Source organism: Trachypithecus francoisi, unplaced genomic scaffold (genome assembly GCF_009764315.1).
Source record: "Trachypithecus francoisi isolate TF-2019V2 unplaced genomic scaffold, Tfra_2.0 Lachesis_group3, whole genome shotgun sequence".
NCBI classification, from domain to species: Eukaryota; Metazoa; Chordata; class Mammalia; order Primates; family Cercopithecidae; genus Trachypithecus; species Trachypithecus francoisi.
This window is the reverse complement of record NW_022681468.1, coordinates 126,102,508-126,120,021: the sequence shown is the minus strand read 5'-3', so window position 1 is coordinate 126,120,021 and position 17,514 is coordinate 126,102,508. Positions and strand designations below refer to the sequence as shown.

The following is a 17,514-nucleotide window of genomic DNA, read 5'->3' as shown; positions in this document are numbered from 1 at the left end:
TGCTGTGTGCTTAAACTATTCTGTGTAGAGACAGTGATGAAGTTGTGTCATAAGCAGTCATGTATGACCTTTTGTCTAAAAATTTAGAATTCCAGACTTGTTGGTAGGCCTCGAATATCAAATATCCTCTATTATGAGATTCTCTATATGCATACTAAGAGGATATTGAAGATCAGTGGCTATGTAAAAATAACATATTCAGTGTGGATGTGCTTTTGTTCTAAGAACTCCTTTTCTTGTGAACACAACCTGAAAAGATTCATGTGTAACTAGGCCTCTATAGGCACAGAACTCCCCGGTTTCTGCTCCGGTCTCTCTTGATAAAGGGCCATCCTGCCCTTCCTTTTGGAAGTATAGCATGGACTAAACCACTTTTGACCTCTAGGTCACTTAGATGCCTTTGTGCGCCTTCAGTTATCTGGTTTTCAGGAGAGTTCAATGTTTAGGTGGTTTTAGGAAAAAGACTTGAGTCTAAGGCATGTTTTAGAGGCTGGGGCTCTTCCCACCCTCGCCATGGCCCAGCCTATGTGATAGCTCCTACGTTCTGGAGAATGGCTCTAGCTCAGGAGAGGATAGAACTTCTTCATCTCCTCCATACAAAGGGGCCCTCCTGCCAACTTGAAGAGCTTGAGGCTGAGGTGAGAACAGGGATAGAGGAAGATTCTGAAGCTGTAGCTGAAAAGGAGGCAGTGAAAAGAGCCTAGTTAGTGCCACCCTCTGGGCCAAGAGGTGAGACACTGCGGTCAGGGTTGGAAGAATCCAAGCAAACCGAAGAAATTTGCTGGAGGACAGGATATCTTGGTTTCAGGAAATTTTACAATCTGAGTAAAAGATGAGTTTCATTTATGAGACTCCCAATCACGCTGCTATGGCCGAGTGTAACAGTGTGAGAAATAAATTGCGTGGCTTCCTTTTCCCTGACATCACCTTGAAGTGTAATTGGGTATATTAAAGAGCCCTTATAAATTCCCAGATTTCACTTTTTGAGCCTTCACAAGTGTCTGTCCTTACCACCCTTTCTCTCAAGTACTAGCATTTAAGATTAAAAAAAAAACACTTTGGTTTAATATTTTTGTGTTTTGCTGAATAGATACTATATTCAGAGCCTAAAATATTTTTATTACTGTGTGGTTTTTTTTTTTTTTTTTTTTTTTTGAGACGGAGTCTTGCTCTGTCGCCCAGGCTGGAGTGCAGTGGCCGGATCTCAGCTCACTGCAAGCTCCGCCTCCCGGGTTTACGCCATTCTCTCGCCTCAGCCTCCCGAGTAGCTGGGACTACAGGCGCCCGCCATCTCGCCCGGCTAATTTTTTGTATTTTTTTAGTAGAGACGGGGTTTCACCGTGTTAGCCAGGATGGTCTCGATCTCCTGACCTCGTGATCCGCCCGTCTCGGCCTCCCAAAGTGCTGGGATTACAGGCTTGAGCCACCGCGCCCGGCCTACTGTGTGGTTTTATTGCGTGGGTATATGTATAAGTATGTGCGTGTATATGAGTATTTCAGCTATATTATGTTTCATTTAGGGCTTTACAGACGACCCTGGAAACCTTTAATACTGTTTCCATGGGAGATGTGTTTATCCTGCAGGTAAACTTTTGAATCTCATCTATCTGTAAATTGAAACTACCTTCTATAATAAGATAGTCCCCCTAAAGGTGATTAAAATAAATGGTTTTAAGATTATCTGTAGTATTGTTTGATTTGTACAATTACCTGTTCTATTCTTAACAATGATTGAGAGTTTAATTGAAAGCCAATGTTTTTCATTCTATTTTATATTTGTCCTGGGTACATTAAAGGTTCTTGATTTGGATGAAGTGTGTATAAACAGAGTGAATATTCCCCAAAGCAATGCCATCTGTTGGCTTCAGAATCCCTCATAATACCCTATCCTCTGTATCTTTCTAGCCTTCAAATGTTTATCTGGTGTGACTGTATTATGCCCTCAGAGAGTACTGTATGTTGCCCAGGCTGTCCTCGAACTCTAGGCTCAAGTGATTCTTCTGCCTTAGCCTCCCAAGTAGCTGGGACTACAGATGCAATCACCACCACACTTGGCAGGTAGTAAAGTGGTTTTTTTTGTTTTGTTTTGTTTTGTTTTTGAGATATATTAAAAGGCACAGTCCACAGTCACTTGTTTCCAATGATTTTGGAAGTCAATACTTTATTCCCTTTTACTTTCTCTCCTTAAGTATCTGTCTGTCTAATTGACGCACAATTCACATAACATAAAATTAACCATCTTAAAGTGAACAATTCAGTGGCATTTAGTATATCCACAATTGTTTTTACAACTACCATCTCTGTCTAGTTCCGAAACATTTTCATAACCCCAGAATAAACCCTATACCAATTTCACAGTTACTTCCCATTCTCTTGACCTTCTCAGTCTTAGAGTTTTTTGGTTTTTTAAAATGTGTAGTTGAATTGAGAAATTAAAAAATAATAAAACCTTGTGAGATAGTTGATATTATAAGACTAGCTTTATAATACCCTGTTATAAATGCAGTAACATGAAGAAATGTGTTCATGCACCTTAAGTGGGGAAAAGGAGATCATCAAATTGTGTGTACTGTGTGTAGGTTTACAACCCTAGAGTGAGGAAGAAAGGAACACTTGGTAGGAAACATACCCAAAACAAAGTCACGGGGATTCTGCTCTAGGTTTCTTATTCCTGGTACAAAGGAGGGACAGAATCCTCCATAATTAAAAAAAATCTCTGGGTAGTTAAAAACTTGGGCCTAGGCCAGGTGCAGAGGCTCATACCTATAATCTGGGCACTTTGGGAGGCTGAGGCATGGAGGATTGCTTGAGCTAAGGGATTTAAAACCAGTCTAGGCAACATAGTGAGACCCTGTCTCTACCAAAAAAGAAAAACAGAAAATTAGCCAGGCGTGGTGGCAGATGCCTGTAGTCCCTGCTACTCCGGAGGCTGAGGTGGGAGGATCAGTTGAGCCTGGGAGGCAGAGGTTGTAGTGACCTGTGATCATGCCACTGCACTCCAGCCTCTGCAACAGAGTGAGACCCTTTCTCAAAACAAAACAAAAACACAACCTTGTAATGTAATTATTTCAGGATAATAACCTATAGGAGTTTTTTTCTCCCAGATTTGAGTTACAGTCGTCCTTCCTTCCCTCCCTCCATCCCTCCCTGCTCCCTTCTTTCCTTCCATCCATCTTTTTTTTTTTGAGGCATGGTTTGCTCTTTCACCCAAACTAGAATGCAATAGTGCAATCATGGCTCACTGCAGCCTCACCTTCCTGGGCTCAATTGATCCTCCCATGTGGCTGAGACTGCAGGCATGCGCCACCACACCCGGCTAATTTTTGTATTTTTCGTAGAGATGGGGTTTCACCATTTTACCAAAGCTGGTCTCGAACTCCTGGACTCAAGCAATCTGCCTGCCTCAGCCTCCCTAAGTGTTGGGACTACAGGCATGTACCAGTGCACCTGGCCCCAAAGTTCTTAATATTTACTAAGAGAAAAAAGCTTTGCTGGAGAAACAAAATATTAATGTTCATAATATCTCAGTCCTCCAAATCATACCTCAAACCATGAATAGCTGTTCAAGTGAGCTGTTTACTAGTTTACTTTTTATTTTGTAAAATACATTTTATGGGGCTTTCTCTTCAAACTGTAAAAACATCATATTCTCATTGCTGTAAGGCAAACACCATAGGGGAGTACAAATAAAAAGCTAGCAGTCTCCCTCACAATAGTCTTCCCAAGTACCTGCCTAACAGAGTTGTTTTAGCAGTTTGGTAGGTACTCTTCCACACCTTTCTGTCATGTGGTTTACATGCACATGTAACAAAATTAGACCCAGTTGAGTAAAAAATGCCTTCAGTGCCTTCAAGGATGGCCCTGATAGTGAATATAAATATGTGAATGCACTAAGAAAAGGGAAGGCCTGTGGCAAGTAGAAGGGGATTTCACCACTCAAAGCTTTCATGTTCAAAACTAAAGTTCTGCGCTGGCCAAACTGTAGAGTCCCTCAGGCAGTAATCACTGTGCTCTTCTATTCTCACCTCCTGTCCCGTCCTCTCATACAAATATGGGATGAACATAGTCAAAGGTTTATTTAACTCATTAATGAGGGCACCAGTAGTAAGATGGTAAAGCTGGCTCCACGAGTATTTGGGAACTGAATGTGTATAGACAGTGAAGATAAAAGCGTCGAAATAAAATTGCTAGGTTAGATGCAAAATTGGTTAATATCCTACAGGGTAGTATAACTATAACCTTTGGAGTCTGCTGGACAGAAATTATTTAAAAAACTACATTACCTGTAACTTCGTGGAATTTGGGTCCTAGTCAAGTAGGTCAACTGGTCAGTGGTACTATAATTAACTATCTTTGGGAGGAGCTATTAAACAGTGTTTCAGTATACGTTGAAGGGGCTTACAGTTCTCCATTCACCTTATTTCCAGTTTTGGTTAATTTTTTTTTTTTTTAGCAGTGAGAAAGGCCTGTTGTGATACAGAATTGGGCAAGAGAAATGTAGGTAGAGACCAGATCTTGGAAGAGATGGGTATCCTAAACTAAGAAATTTAAACTTTCTCTTCCACAAATATTTACTGAGCATCTACAACGTGCTAGGTGGTTACTGTGATCCTGTGTGGTTGTGCTGCAGTGCTCCTCCCCTGCCTCTAGGAGGCTGACTAGTGGTTCCCAAGGGGTTGTATTAGGAAGTCGCCTGGGAAGCTACTTTGCACAAAATATTCTTTGTACTTCTTTCCCCACCCCAATGTAGATATACTTGAGTAGAACATAGGTGTTTTCAAAAAGCTTTCCAGGTGATTTTGCTATCCCTCCCTTTTGAATATCATTGTTACTTACATAGGACTTATTAAAAAATGAATGAGTAAACAGCAAGCAAAATTTTAATCAATATTTTGTTTCCATACCTTCTTGCCTTCCCCACCGCTATAATACATCAACTAAAATAATTAATGCCTTGATTATACCATCAGCAAGAATTATGTGCAGTTGTCATATATTTTATGCAACTAAAAATTACTTTGGGAAAACTAGGCTTAGATTTCCTAATTGTAACCTTACATTGTGCCTCTTAGTAAATAAACCGAAAGAGTTGTCATTTATAGTGGTATATGACTTACGTGGCAGAGACATGTGATTAAATGGCTAGACTTAAAAAAATGTTTTTTAATAGGAAAATAGATTGTCGTTGACTGGTCAGAGACTGTGGCAAAAGGGAATAAGTAATAAAGGAGACAAGTGTATATGTGTTTAATGTGGTTAAGCTATTTGAGTTGAGTCAGCAATTAAAATAAGCCGCTGTTGTGGACATGCATTTAAATTCTTTTCAGTATAACTTAATTAGGCAGCCATTTTGTGTAAATGCATTCAAAAAGCACAGATTTGTAACTTCAGCATTCCTACATAGCCATGGAATTTATAACTTAATCACAGGAAAATGGGGAGAAATTGGGAAATAACATGATACAATTGGTATATTGTGTATTTTTCTTTTTATTAGTGTGCCGGTCCAACAAAAGCCCTTGGGTCTGTTTGACTTGTTCAAGTGTCCACTGTGGAAGGTAGGTGAAATACTTATTACTTCACTGCCTATTTGCTTTTTAAAATTTGTCTTTAAGCTTTATGTCAGAGTTTTATTGATTTGGATTTAGTACCATTGTTAATCATAATGCATAATTCTCTGTAGGGCTTCCTTCTCCAGTTGAATCCCTTTGTTCTGTGATAAAACCGGGGAAAACATCTGGGAGAGAAAAACTCTTCATATTGATATTCAGAAGAATTAGTTTGATGACCAAGACAATTTGCTAGTAATATTTGAGTGGAAAGATGAGCTAAGGGAATTCTTGAAGTACAAGTTTACCTAATGGTTGTTTTTTAAACCTTTTATTAGGGTAAAATTTAAGCACACACAAACAGAGATGGTATAATTGAACCCCATGTTCCATTCACCCAGCAATTATCAACAGGAGGCAATCTTTTCTCACCTATTACCTAACCCATCCCCACCTCTACTGACTTTTGAATCAAATCCCAGGTATGATATCATTCTTCTGGGAAAGAAAAAAAAACTTAAAATGTTTATGGATAAAGGAATTCCTTTTGAAAATGATCTCATTGTGGAGTTCATTATTAATTCCTAAGATATATCAAATGTTTCATTGTTCCATTAAAACACTACTTTCTATGGACAACATCTTCTACCTCACCCCACCCCAGTTTAAACCTGAGCATTTCTTCCCAGTTCTTGGCCTCAAAATAATATTATTTAAATAGTAACTCTTCTAGCACAAACTCAAGTAAATATTGTCTGTGGTTTTTCGCCTGGTAGCAGCACATTTATTTCCACTGCTCTTCTAGCTTAGAAAATCTACTTTGAATTTACTGTAGAAGTTAATAGCTTAGCAGTAAGGAAATGAGAAATCATACTGAGTTACATAGGCTGAAATATATATTGTATTTATCTGGAATATTTCCCCATTGTTATTTTTAAATCCTTATTGCATGAAGAGAGCATCTTTGTTTGTTCGGTGAAGTTTTGATTTTTCACATTTTGAGTCCTGGAATTATTTTTTCCATGTGCACTTAAGAGTACCTTTGGAATGTTAACTGCATTTCTTAATTGTGGCTGTTGTGGTTTTGAAATCTCTAGGATTTGGGGAACCTGAAAATACTTTGTACAGATAACTTTTTTTAAAAAAAGAAGAAAAGTAGAAGCACTTAAATTCTGCACTTGAAGAGACAGATTCCTCTCCTAGATTTTGAGAGGTGAGAATTATAATGCAATAAAATTTATGTAGTTCTGTTCTCCAGAAGTCTCATAGTGCTCTACAACCTAAATCTTGATGGTCGCATGCCAATCAAAAGACCTGACAAACTCAAAAATTAGAGATTAATGTTCCTAAACAACAAACTAAAATAGGTTTTGGAAAAATAAATGGAAAAATTTCTAGACTCTGCAGTTGGACTGTTGCCAATTGCAAGCAAGCTTAAATTTAGAAATTTGACATAGTTTTGGAGAAATGTGATGAAGTAGATTAAACAGAAAATTCAGAGTAGCCTGAATTTGGATCTCCATTTTACATAGCTGATTGGTTAATATTCTTTTATCATGCAATCCCAGGTGTTCATTGCCAAATTTATTGGGTTTTTTGTAATTTTAGACCGCTTGTCTTTAGGGAAATCATAAAGTGAATATTCTTCCCATTAGGAAACATAGTTTATCAATAGCATACATGGGTTATAAATTCTGCTGGTCTTCATGACCCCATCCCATTTAAGTTATTTTTCAAATTTTTGTGATTGTTACTGGAAATTTGTGACGTGTGTAGTGAAATTTTTCCTCTTGTGCTGTAGAGCAAAATGTCTAGTTAAAATCCAAAACTAGATGAGGGAAATATTTAATTTCCTGTTAGCTAGTTTATACAAAACTGTTCACCTCTTTGACTAATGTATTTAGGTATTAGGCAAAACATTGCTAATCTTAATATCAGTAATCATACTTCTTACTTTATCTCTGATATGTACCGGAACTATTTATATATCTAATACATTTAGAAACTACAGTGTTGTAGTTAAACGAACTATATGAACTATGTAAAGATGATGAGTTCTCAAAAATTTGCAAGTGGTAATGTGCTTATTCAGTATTATTACTGTGGCAATGAATTACTGTTGTTTTTCATGGTTGAGTACTATAAATATATGATAAGAATAGGCAGTTAAGATGATTAAGTATTGAACCCATATGATACCTTAGAGTTTATCATTTATTTTTATTTATTTATTTATTGGACAGAGTCTCACTCTGTCACCCAGGCTGGAGTGGAGTGGGATGATCTCGGCTCACTGCAACCTCTGTCTCCTGGGTTCAAGTGAGTCTCATGCCTCAGCCTCCCGAGTAGTGGGATTACAGGCATGTGCCACCAACCGTGGCTAATTTTTGTATTTTTAGTAGAGATGGGGTTTCACCGTGTTGGCCAGGCAAGTTTCAAACTCCTGACCTCAAGTGATCTGCCTGCCTTAGCCTCCCAGTGTTGAGATTACAGGCATGAGCCACTGCGCCCGGCCTTACCTTTTATTAAATAGTGTTTCTTGAACTATACAGTTACATGTTATCTTGAAATATGTTGTAAATGAGCCTGCCTTATAAGCAATTGTTGTTTGGATTCTGAATACGTGGTAGTTAGGCATAGAAAGAAGAATGCTAATAAAATAATTGCTAACATTCATTTGTTATGAACTATGGATCATCTAATCACCTAAAAACCCATGACACACAAAGTACTATTACGTCCATTTTACAAATGAGAAAACAAGTACAGAGAAGTTAAATAATTCATCCAAGCTCTCATGCCCAGGATGTGATAAAGCCTACTTTTGAACCCAGGCAGTCTAGTTTTCGAGCTTATCCTCTTAATCATTATTTGACTCTGAAATTCACTTTAGTACAGTTTTATAAACAGAGGACTCAGGTTTATGCAAAAGTGTAAAGTACAGGGAAAAAATGGAGAAAGAACATGATCACATTCTGAGTTGGGGTTAATAGTGCCTTGAGGCCGGGCGCAGTGGCTCAAGCCTGTAATCCCAGCACTTTGGGAGGCCGAGACGGGTGGATCACGAGGTCAGGAGATCGAGACCATCCTGGCTAACACGGTGAAACCCCGTCTCTACTAAAAAATACAAAAAACTAGCCGGGCGAAGTGGCGGGTGCCTGTAGTCCCAGCTACTCGGGAGGCTGAGGCAGGAGAATGGCGTAAACCCGGGAGGCGGAGCTTGCAGTGAGCTGAGATCCGGCCACTGCACTCCAGCCTGGGCGATAGAGCGAGACTCCGTCTCAAAAAAAAAAAAAAAAATAGTGCCTTGAATGTGCCCAGTTTTCCTGGGTAGGGGGGCTAGGTTTGAAGTTGATCCTTCCCAGTTACCATAACTCTCCTACTTTCCCCAAGGTAAGTGTTCCTGGTGCAGTTAAGGTGCCTCATGATGAAAATGTCTTCTAAGTCTCTGCATCTGTTTGTTTTGGTGCCATTTAACCAACATTTGTTTTGACTGAGTTTTCGAGTGGGCCTTGCCTTCCACACATTGCCTGCTTTCTAGGAGCTGGGAAACGTTGCCTCTTAAGGGTCTTCATGCCGGTAGTCAGTGACAGAATTGTGCAGTCTCTAGATGAAGGCACAGATGAATTTGGCTGTACACCATGTGCAGAGGGAGCCTTATTTCAGTTTCATTATGCTTGCTGTAATATTAAATCTGAGTTGGAATGTGTTACATAATTTTTATGAACATAATCAACTTTTGATTATGTTTGTCCATGTAGAGAAATAGCAGTTTTTGTAAGCTTAAGGTGATTTGTGTTTTGTTTGGGTTATTTCTAAACAAACATGTTTCCATATGAGAGAAGCTGATTATTCAGGCATTTAAATATAAGACTGGAAGCTATATTGGTAAGGGTTGGAACATTGTCCTGTTTCTCTGAGTCTAACACTTTATGTTAAACAGCAACTTGAGCAGAGTCTGTGGCCCTGTGGGAAGTGGCTGAGTAATTTACTTAACAGAGCTTGTCTTTGATAATAGCCCAAGTTGGGGAGTTAGTGGTCTGAGAGAAAAAAAAGCTATAGTGAAAGCAGCAGCAAAGGAGTTTATAAATAATATGTGTGGTGTTGAAAGCGATTTGCATAGATTATGCCTTTCCTTGCCTGTGCCTACTCTTGTATATAATTAAAAGTTGACGGTAGTATTCGGTTGCAAAAAAAGGAGCTTAGGCGGATGGATCACAAGGTCAGGAGATCGAGACAATCCTGGCTAACATGGTGAAACCCCATCTCTACTAAAAATACAAAAAAAAAAAAAAAATTAGCTGGGCGTGGTGGCAGGCGCCTGTAGTCCCAGCTACTCGGGAGGCTGAGGCAGGAGAATGGTGTGAACCCGGGAGGCAGTAAGCCGAGATTGTGCCGCTGCACTCCTCCAGCTTGGGGGACAGAGTGAGACTCCGTCTCAAAAAAAAAAAAGAGCATATTTTAAGTATTCAATATAATAAATCACTACATGATTGACTGCTGTTACAGGATTTCTTTCTTATTTTGATTTCATTAATGCTTAATTTTATCATTTCTTACTCCTTTAATTTCCAAAGCAATATTTAAAGTAAATTTTCATTTGGTCTTTGTAAGGTATGTGAATGGCCATGCAAAAAAACATTATGAAGATGCACAAGTACCCTTAACCAACCATAAGAAATCAGAAAAGCAAGATAAAGCTCAGCACACAGTATGCATGGATTGCAGTAGCTACAGTACATACTGGTAAGTTAACATTTTCTGGAAATGGTATTTCTTACTATGTGTGTGCAAGTGTGCTCCCCTCCTCTCCCTTCCCTCAGTCTTTAAGCCAGCTATTACTGCCATTACCTTCTTTTAGAACTGTTAGGATTCACAAAGGACTGGAGCCATCCGGAATGCCTGTCTTTATTCATTCAGATTTTACTTTGCTTTCAACTTCTAGGCCTCCTCTTCTCAGCCTCCTCTTCTCTCCCACCTCCTGTTCCTCATCCATCCTAGCTTCAGGGAAATAGATCTACTTCTTTGTTGTTATTATAATTTCTTTTTCTTGTGTTATTTTAAATTGAAGGATAATGTGATAACCCATGTTCAAAAGAACTCAACAAACCGTGTTCCTCCTGTCCACTGTCCAGTTAACATTTTTGTCATATAATCTTACAAATTTTAACTGCTTTGTTTAAAAAAAAAAAGATTTTTCTGACAGTCTCCCTTTTCCCAGTGTAGTTCCACGCTCCTCTTCTTCCCCAAAGGTGAACATCAAGAATTTGGTACATAGCTTTCCAGGCTATTTTTTCTTTTTTTTTTGAGACGGAGTTTTGCTCTTGCTCCCCAGGCTGGAGTGCCATGGCGCAATATTGGCTAACCGCAATCTGCCTCCCAGGTTCAAGCAATTCTCCTGCCTCAGCCTCCTGCTGGGATTACAGGCATGTGCCACCACGCCCAGCTAATTTTATATTTTTAGTAGAGACAGGGTTTCACCATGTTGGTCAGACTGGCCTCGAACTCCTGAACTCAGGTGATCTGCCTGCCTTGGCCTCCCAAAGTGCTGGGATTACAGGCATGAGCCACCACACCTGGTGCTATTTTTTTTTTTTTTTTTTTTTTTTTTTAGTATCCTTTAAAAAGAGGTTGGCAACAGGTTCTGTTCTCTCTTTATAATATAATATTCATGTCTATTTCATATAAATTACGAAGTAGGTATCTATTTTTGTGACTACTTAGAACTAGGTTATTTAGGTTGTCAGTGATGCTTAATGATCCATATCCATTTGGTTATACTCAGAAAGTATATTTTGCAGTTTTAACTTTGGTGTGAGGCAAATTTCTTTCTGTGACTGGTAAATTATGATGAACAATTCTTGTTTTAATCAGTTTTCCCTGGATTCAAAAGGTTGTTGACATTAAAGGGGGGGGATATAAGCCATTTAAAGGATCGCTTTAGGGATATTTTTTATTGCCAGACAGCCCTTGAATGTTACATGAAGGCATTATTGGGTAGAGATGGGGATTTTAGATAAGTCCAGATAACACTTTTAATTCACTTTCTACTGAAATGATGTGAGAATCCTTTCCACATTGTCCTTAGTCGATAATTGTATCATAGGAAGGTACCCATCAAAAGGAAGAAGAAAGGGTCAGTGGTTTGCCAGGTCTTTTACTTTTTTTTTTCTTTTCTTTTTTTTTTTTTTGAGACAGAGTCTTGCTCTGTTGCCCAGGCTGGAGTGCAGTGACACGATATCGGCTCACTGCACGCTCCACCTCCCAGGTTCACGCCATTCTCCTGCCTCAGCCTCCTGAGTAGCTGGGACTACAGGCGCCTGCCATCACACCCCGCTAATTTTTTTGTATTTTTAGTAGAGACAGGGTTTCACCATGTTAGCCAGGATGGTCTCAATCTCTTGACCTCGTCGTGACTTGCCTGCCTCGGCCTCCCAAAGGGTCTTTTACATTTTTACAGGTTCAACACCGTTAAATTTTGGCTATTGAATAGACATCTTAAGGGTTATTCATTCAGATCACTACTGTTTTTAGTGATCATTTGTGTGGAAGGTGTCCAGACCTGGAGAGAGAGAAGCTAGAGGTAGGTGAAGAGTTCAGTAAAAATGAAAATCCTCCCAAGATTTTCACACAAAGGTTAGTGCTCAGTTTATTGTTATTTGCTGTTGTGAAACACTCCTGCCAAAGTTAAGCATTAGCCAGGCAGTTAAAGCAAACGTTTGCATTCCCCTTTCCCTCAGGAAACTTCCGTACTAGAGTGATGTGGCCACCTAATTCGCAGAACTGTGTGTTTCTGTGTGCTTGTATTTCTGCTTTAGACAACAGAAATTAATATCATTCTTGAAGTATCTGTCTCACATTGTCATGGGCCACATCATCCTATAGTACCAGATACTGAGAACATTCATTCTTGATTTTCAGTTAGCAATGTGAACGAATTGCTTAATGGGGGACTTTGGAAGTACAATTAAATCGCTGTGTGCTATAACAAGTTTGTCATTGTTTTCTTGCTGTTGGTAAGATTCTGAGGAAACTAACTCTTTAAGAAAATTTTAATTATCTTGATGGAGTGAAATTATATTCAAGGCCCTTTAAAAATGTAGATTATATATTTTAGTATCTTTATCCATTGCATTTTAGGGGCATATTTTATTAACTAGAAATGGGAATTGAACTGGTTTTATATCGCTATAGTCTGCTAAAGTATATGTTGTTTCATGGTGGAATTGGAATTAAATGGAAAATCTTGAACCTTGGGGAGCGTATACTGTGATAGAGTCTTCTTGGCCGACTGCCAGGCTTTTGTGTGAAGTTGTACAGAGCTGCAAGTGTGTGGACACCCAGAGCTGCTGAATTCAGGAAGGGAGCTGCAGCTGGTCGCATTATCGGCTCATTTGTGGGTTTTAGAACAAAATGCCAGGGAATCACCCTGTAGCATTACACTGAAGGCCTAAAAGGAATCTGTGATAGTTGTAAATTGATGAAGATGTGGTTTAACATTCCTCCCACACCTCACTGTGATGAAGAAACAAACAGATTTCCTATTTCTGTGTGGAGTGTGTACATGTGTTGTTTTCTAGTGCCCGTTAGTAATTTTACTTCAATTTATTAATTTTCCTTGTACACTAATTTCTTGTGGTTAGACTGAACAATTGATACCAGAGGTAAAACATTGGTGCATTAGGTTTAAGGTGTTTGATTATAAATATCTTGACTAAAGTCAAAGCCTTTTTTGCAGTATGCTCTGTCCCTAGAGAAGTTACAACATATTCTGAGGCCTTCAGTTCTTCTTTCCCTACTTTCTCCTTGCCAAGACTCCCTGCCCTGTCCTATGTTTGCAGTCCTTTATGAAGTTATCACTGAACTCTTCTCTTCCCCCAGTTCCAGTTGTAGCTGAATGTAATCTTTCCTGAACTCACAGCTCTTGGAATCCTTATAATTTCCTGCAGCACGTTAGTTAGTTGTAAATGTCCTTGGAGACTGCAGACACCATATCTCAGATCTTTGTATTCTTCCCAAGTATGCAGTGTCTGGTGCAGAGTAGGCGACATATGTTTGAAAGACTGAATTTTGTTAACTGTCTTTCAGAAACGGGGAAGGTTATATCGGAGCTGTAATACTGTGTCCCCGATCATCTTGAGGGACTAAAGAGCCATATAACATTTTTCCTGCAGAAGACTTAAATCATGATATAGGTGAACTACTTCATTTCCCTCCCAAGATGGACACCCTTGTAGAGCAGTGACCCTCCACCTTGATGTCAACAGGGGCCCAGAGAGGAAGCATGCATTAACCAGGCAGAACCATATAAATCGGGTTACTGTTTCATAAGAGAGAAAGCAGTGCCAAAAGGAACGATTCTGATTTGACACAAACTCACTTCTTAAGGAGATAAGCAGATTAACTTGAAAATGAAAGGTAAATTAATATTTCGATGAAAATAAAAATCTTCCTAAGATTTCACACAAGAGCTAGTGTTTAGTTTACTGTTTGTTAGGTAGTATTTCATTTGCTCCCATCCCGATTTCCTTCCTCTAACCAATACAAATGGAATTTTATGTGCCGTACATTATTGTGATTGAGAAGAAACAAAGATTAAAATTAGGAACTTTGATTTTTTTTATGGAGGTAGACTTTTGGAGTTAATAGATTTAAAATACTGAACCAGTAAGTTTTGACATCTGACATAGTCTTGTCAACTTTAGTATCCTTATCAGTAATAGCTGAATTTTTGAGAATGAAGAATTATGAAAGGAATATTAAAAGTATATTCCTTTAGGGCAGGTAATGTTTTAAAGCATCCTTTCAAATGAAGAAATATTGTGAAATGTGAATCATTTGTCTAGAAAAGAGGCTTGAATTTCAGATTTTAAACACTTGTAATAAATAACAGTTTTAATTAAAATGAACATAAAGCTTTATTTGTGAGTTTAAATAGATAATGAATCATTTCCTACAGCAGTTGTGATTAAAAATTTTTAAAAAGGAAAATATTTTTTTGACCGTTCTTATAAACTATTTGGATGCAAATTTTCAATGTAAAAAGTTAGACAACAGGGAGAGTTTTGTTTATTTAAAAGCAATATTTTGAAGTTCAAGAAGAAACTTTCTAATAGAGGTAATCTAAAACATAAAAGGCTCTTCCTTAAGATATGCTGGTACTTGTTTGCTTTTAACAAAGGATATGGGTTTGCTCTGCAGGCATTCTTCTAATTTTCCATAACTGGCTTCTTTGGTGGCAATACATCAGAGTTTAGTAAGAGAATTTAAAAATACTCTTGCTTCCTAAACAAATTATTTTAGATTTTAACCTTTCTCAGTTTGAAATAGATGAAATCACTAGAATATCAGCTTGCTTTTTTTTTTTTTCAGTATTACTGTCATTTATAATAAAACCAGAGGTCAAATTTGCCTGTAAATATCAAAATGTCATAGAAGTGAACGAAAAGGAGCTTGAAACTTAAGGATCTGTCATGTTTCAGGGGTATTCGTTGCATAAGAGGTTTTATTTATTTATTTATTGGTATTAGTATTATGCATGGCTTACTGTATAAAGATAGCTTTGTAGCCAGTAAATTAAAAGACTTGTTTCTTTACTATTGCATAAAGAAGGTTTTATTTGCATGATTATTCCTCCTTGTTTCAGATGAGTGAAGAATGGTTTGCTTTGGGAATATTTTCTTAGTTCTTCAAGGACAGGATGTGGAAATCTTGAGTCTGGTTCTGTCGCTGGGGCTGGAGTGCAGTGGTGCCATCTCGACTCACTACAAGCTCCACCTCCCGGGTTCACTCCATTCTCCTGCCTCAGCCTCCCGAGTAGCTGGGACTACAGGCGCCTGCCTACCTCACCTGGCTAATTTTTTGTATTTTCAGTAGAGACAGGGTTTCACCATGTTAGCCAGGATGGTCTTGATCTCCTGACCTCGTGATCCGCCCGCCTCGGCCTCCCAAAGTGCTGGGATTACAGGTGTGAGCCACCGCGCCTGGTCAATGTGGAAATCTTGACTTGGGTAACTTCAATAGCACTAACAACAGGAATTGAAAAAAACTGAGAATTTTAAAGCTGAGAAAGAGGTAGAGATTTTTCTCTGTCTTGGGTATGACATTATGTTATTCAGGATGGTAGCAATTGAGCAATTAAATGTGGCTAGTGTGAAGAATTAAGTGTTTTTTATTTTAATATTTAAATAGCCCCATGTAGCTACTATTGGACAGTGCAGCCTCCTTAAAATGTAACATTAAGTATATTAATGTTATAAACTTTCAAAACCTTAAGATAGAAATCTAACAGAAACTCCAAAAAGAAAATAAGCCAGTTTTACTAAATAAAATACTGTAGTTGCAAATAACTATGACTTAAAGCAAATCTAACCCAGTAAGCTATCAGAAAGAAAAATATATAATTACCAAGTAGAGTTAATTTCACCTGAGTTCTATGAACATATTCATTATTAAAAGAAACCTCAGATTATTGTCCCATTGGAAGCAAAATATACTTTATTTCCAAGAGCCATTTCTTGTTTTAAACAACTAATAACATTGAAATAAAAGGAAACTTAAGCCCTTATAGTTTGCCAAAAACCAGAAAGCAAATATCATATACTAAATGATGAAATGCTGAAGCCATTTCCATTATATCAGAAACAAGACTAATACTTCGTGAAATCATTTACATGATTGTCACTATTATTAAGCATTGTTTTAGTAGTTTTAACCATTGCAGTAAGACAGTAGACAGTAAGTCAAATAATTGGCATAAATATTGGAAGCAAAAAATTGTTTCTACTTTCAAATGATGCGATAGAATAGCTGGAAAGCCCAGGGGGACTCTAGTAGAAAACAGCAATGAGTATTAAATATAAGACACTTTGGAAAGCTGATGTATAAGAAATATAAACAAACTAATAGCTTTCTCCTTATTAGTAGTCATCAGTTGAAAATGGAAATGACCAGGCAAAAGTATTCAACAGAATGACAAAACTATCAGTTACACCTAGGAATAAATGTGTTAAAGAAAGGTACAAAGTGAAGGTAATGCCCCTTATGAAGAAAATTTGATATTATAAGTAGTCCTTTTCTCCCTCAGTTTTTGTCTTCAAAATGTTTACTTGGGACAGATTCTGGTTTACATGATGGTCCTCAAACATATTGTGAACATTAAAAAACAAAACAAAACATAAACACCTTTTTACTCAATAAATAACATTTGTTGAGAAGCTGCTATGTGCTAGGGACCTAGTTTCTAGTGCAGTGGTCTCCAAAATAATGCACTGGCAGTATGGGAAGAGCATTTAGAACTACTGCACCGTTTTATTTGGAAGGAGAGAAAAACCTTTGTCAAATGTTTTTGACAAAGGTCTGTAGATGTGATGATTGTGTGCCGTGAGTTACACACAGTCTCCTAAATCAGTTTCACCTGTGATGTCCTCTGTTTACTTTGAGCATTTTGCATTATATAATATCTGCTTAGTTATATGGATTTATTCCTTCCATTTAACATGTTTAGCCAAATGGACACATGTTTTAAAAGGTCTTAAATTCTGCAAGGTAATGACGATGATGTAAACACAAGAAAAGGGCAAATGGACACATTTTCCTACTCCATGCTCATCAAACACATTACAGGATAAAATTGGCTATCTAATAAAAACACAGACTAATAAGACCTAATAAGTTGGACAAAATGTTTAAAAATTAACATGAAGATGATAGGAAGTATGAATCTATATTCACTCTCATTAATGTCAAACCTTTACCTTATGGTATATTGCACTTTGAGAAATTATGACCAGGCATGGTGGCTCACACCTATAATCCTAGCACTTTGGGAGGCTGAGACAGGAGGATCCCTTGAGCCCAGGAGTTCGAGACTAGCCTGGGCAACATAGGGAGACACTGCCTTTAAAAAAAAAAAAAGGAAATTAGTTTAATGATAGTATGAAGATATTGTGAATAGCAAGACATT

General features: G+C 38.0%; 1 protein-coding gene across 5 annotated transcripts in view; it reads left to right on the top strand.

Annotated features, from left to right (window-relative positions):
- The window catches only part of USP3 (ubiquitin specific peptidase 3), a 90,374-nt gene that overhangs the window by 24,363 nt on the left and 48,497 nt on the right, over positions 1 to 17,514 (top strand). For 2 of the 5 annotated variants that reach the window (XM_033189836.1, XM_033189830.1), the window contains exons 2-3: positions 5,498 to 5,558; positions 10,164 to 10,295. In XM_033189836.1, the coding sequence (XP_033045727.1) occupies positions 10,267 to 10,295 (29 nt within the window). In that variant the 5' untranslated portion in view covers positions 5,498 to 5,558; positions 10,164 to 10,266. Of the gene's footprint in view, positions 1 to 1,905; positions 2,059 to 5,497; positions 5,559 to 6,646; positions 6,763 to 10,163; positions 10,296 to 17,514 lie in introns of all 5 variants that reach the window. The other 3 variants (XM_033189833.1, XM_033189831.1, XM_033189832.1) reach the window with 3 other exon arrangements.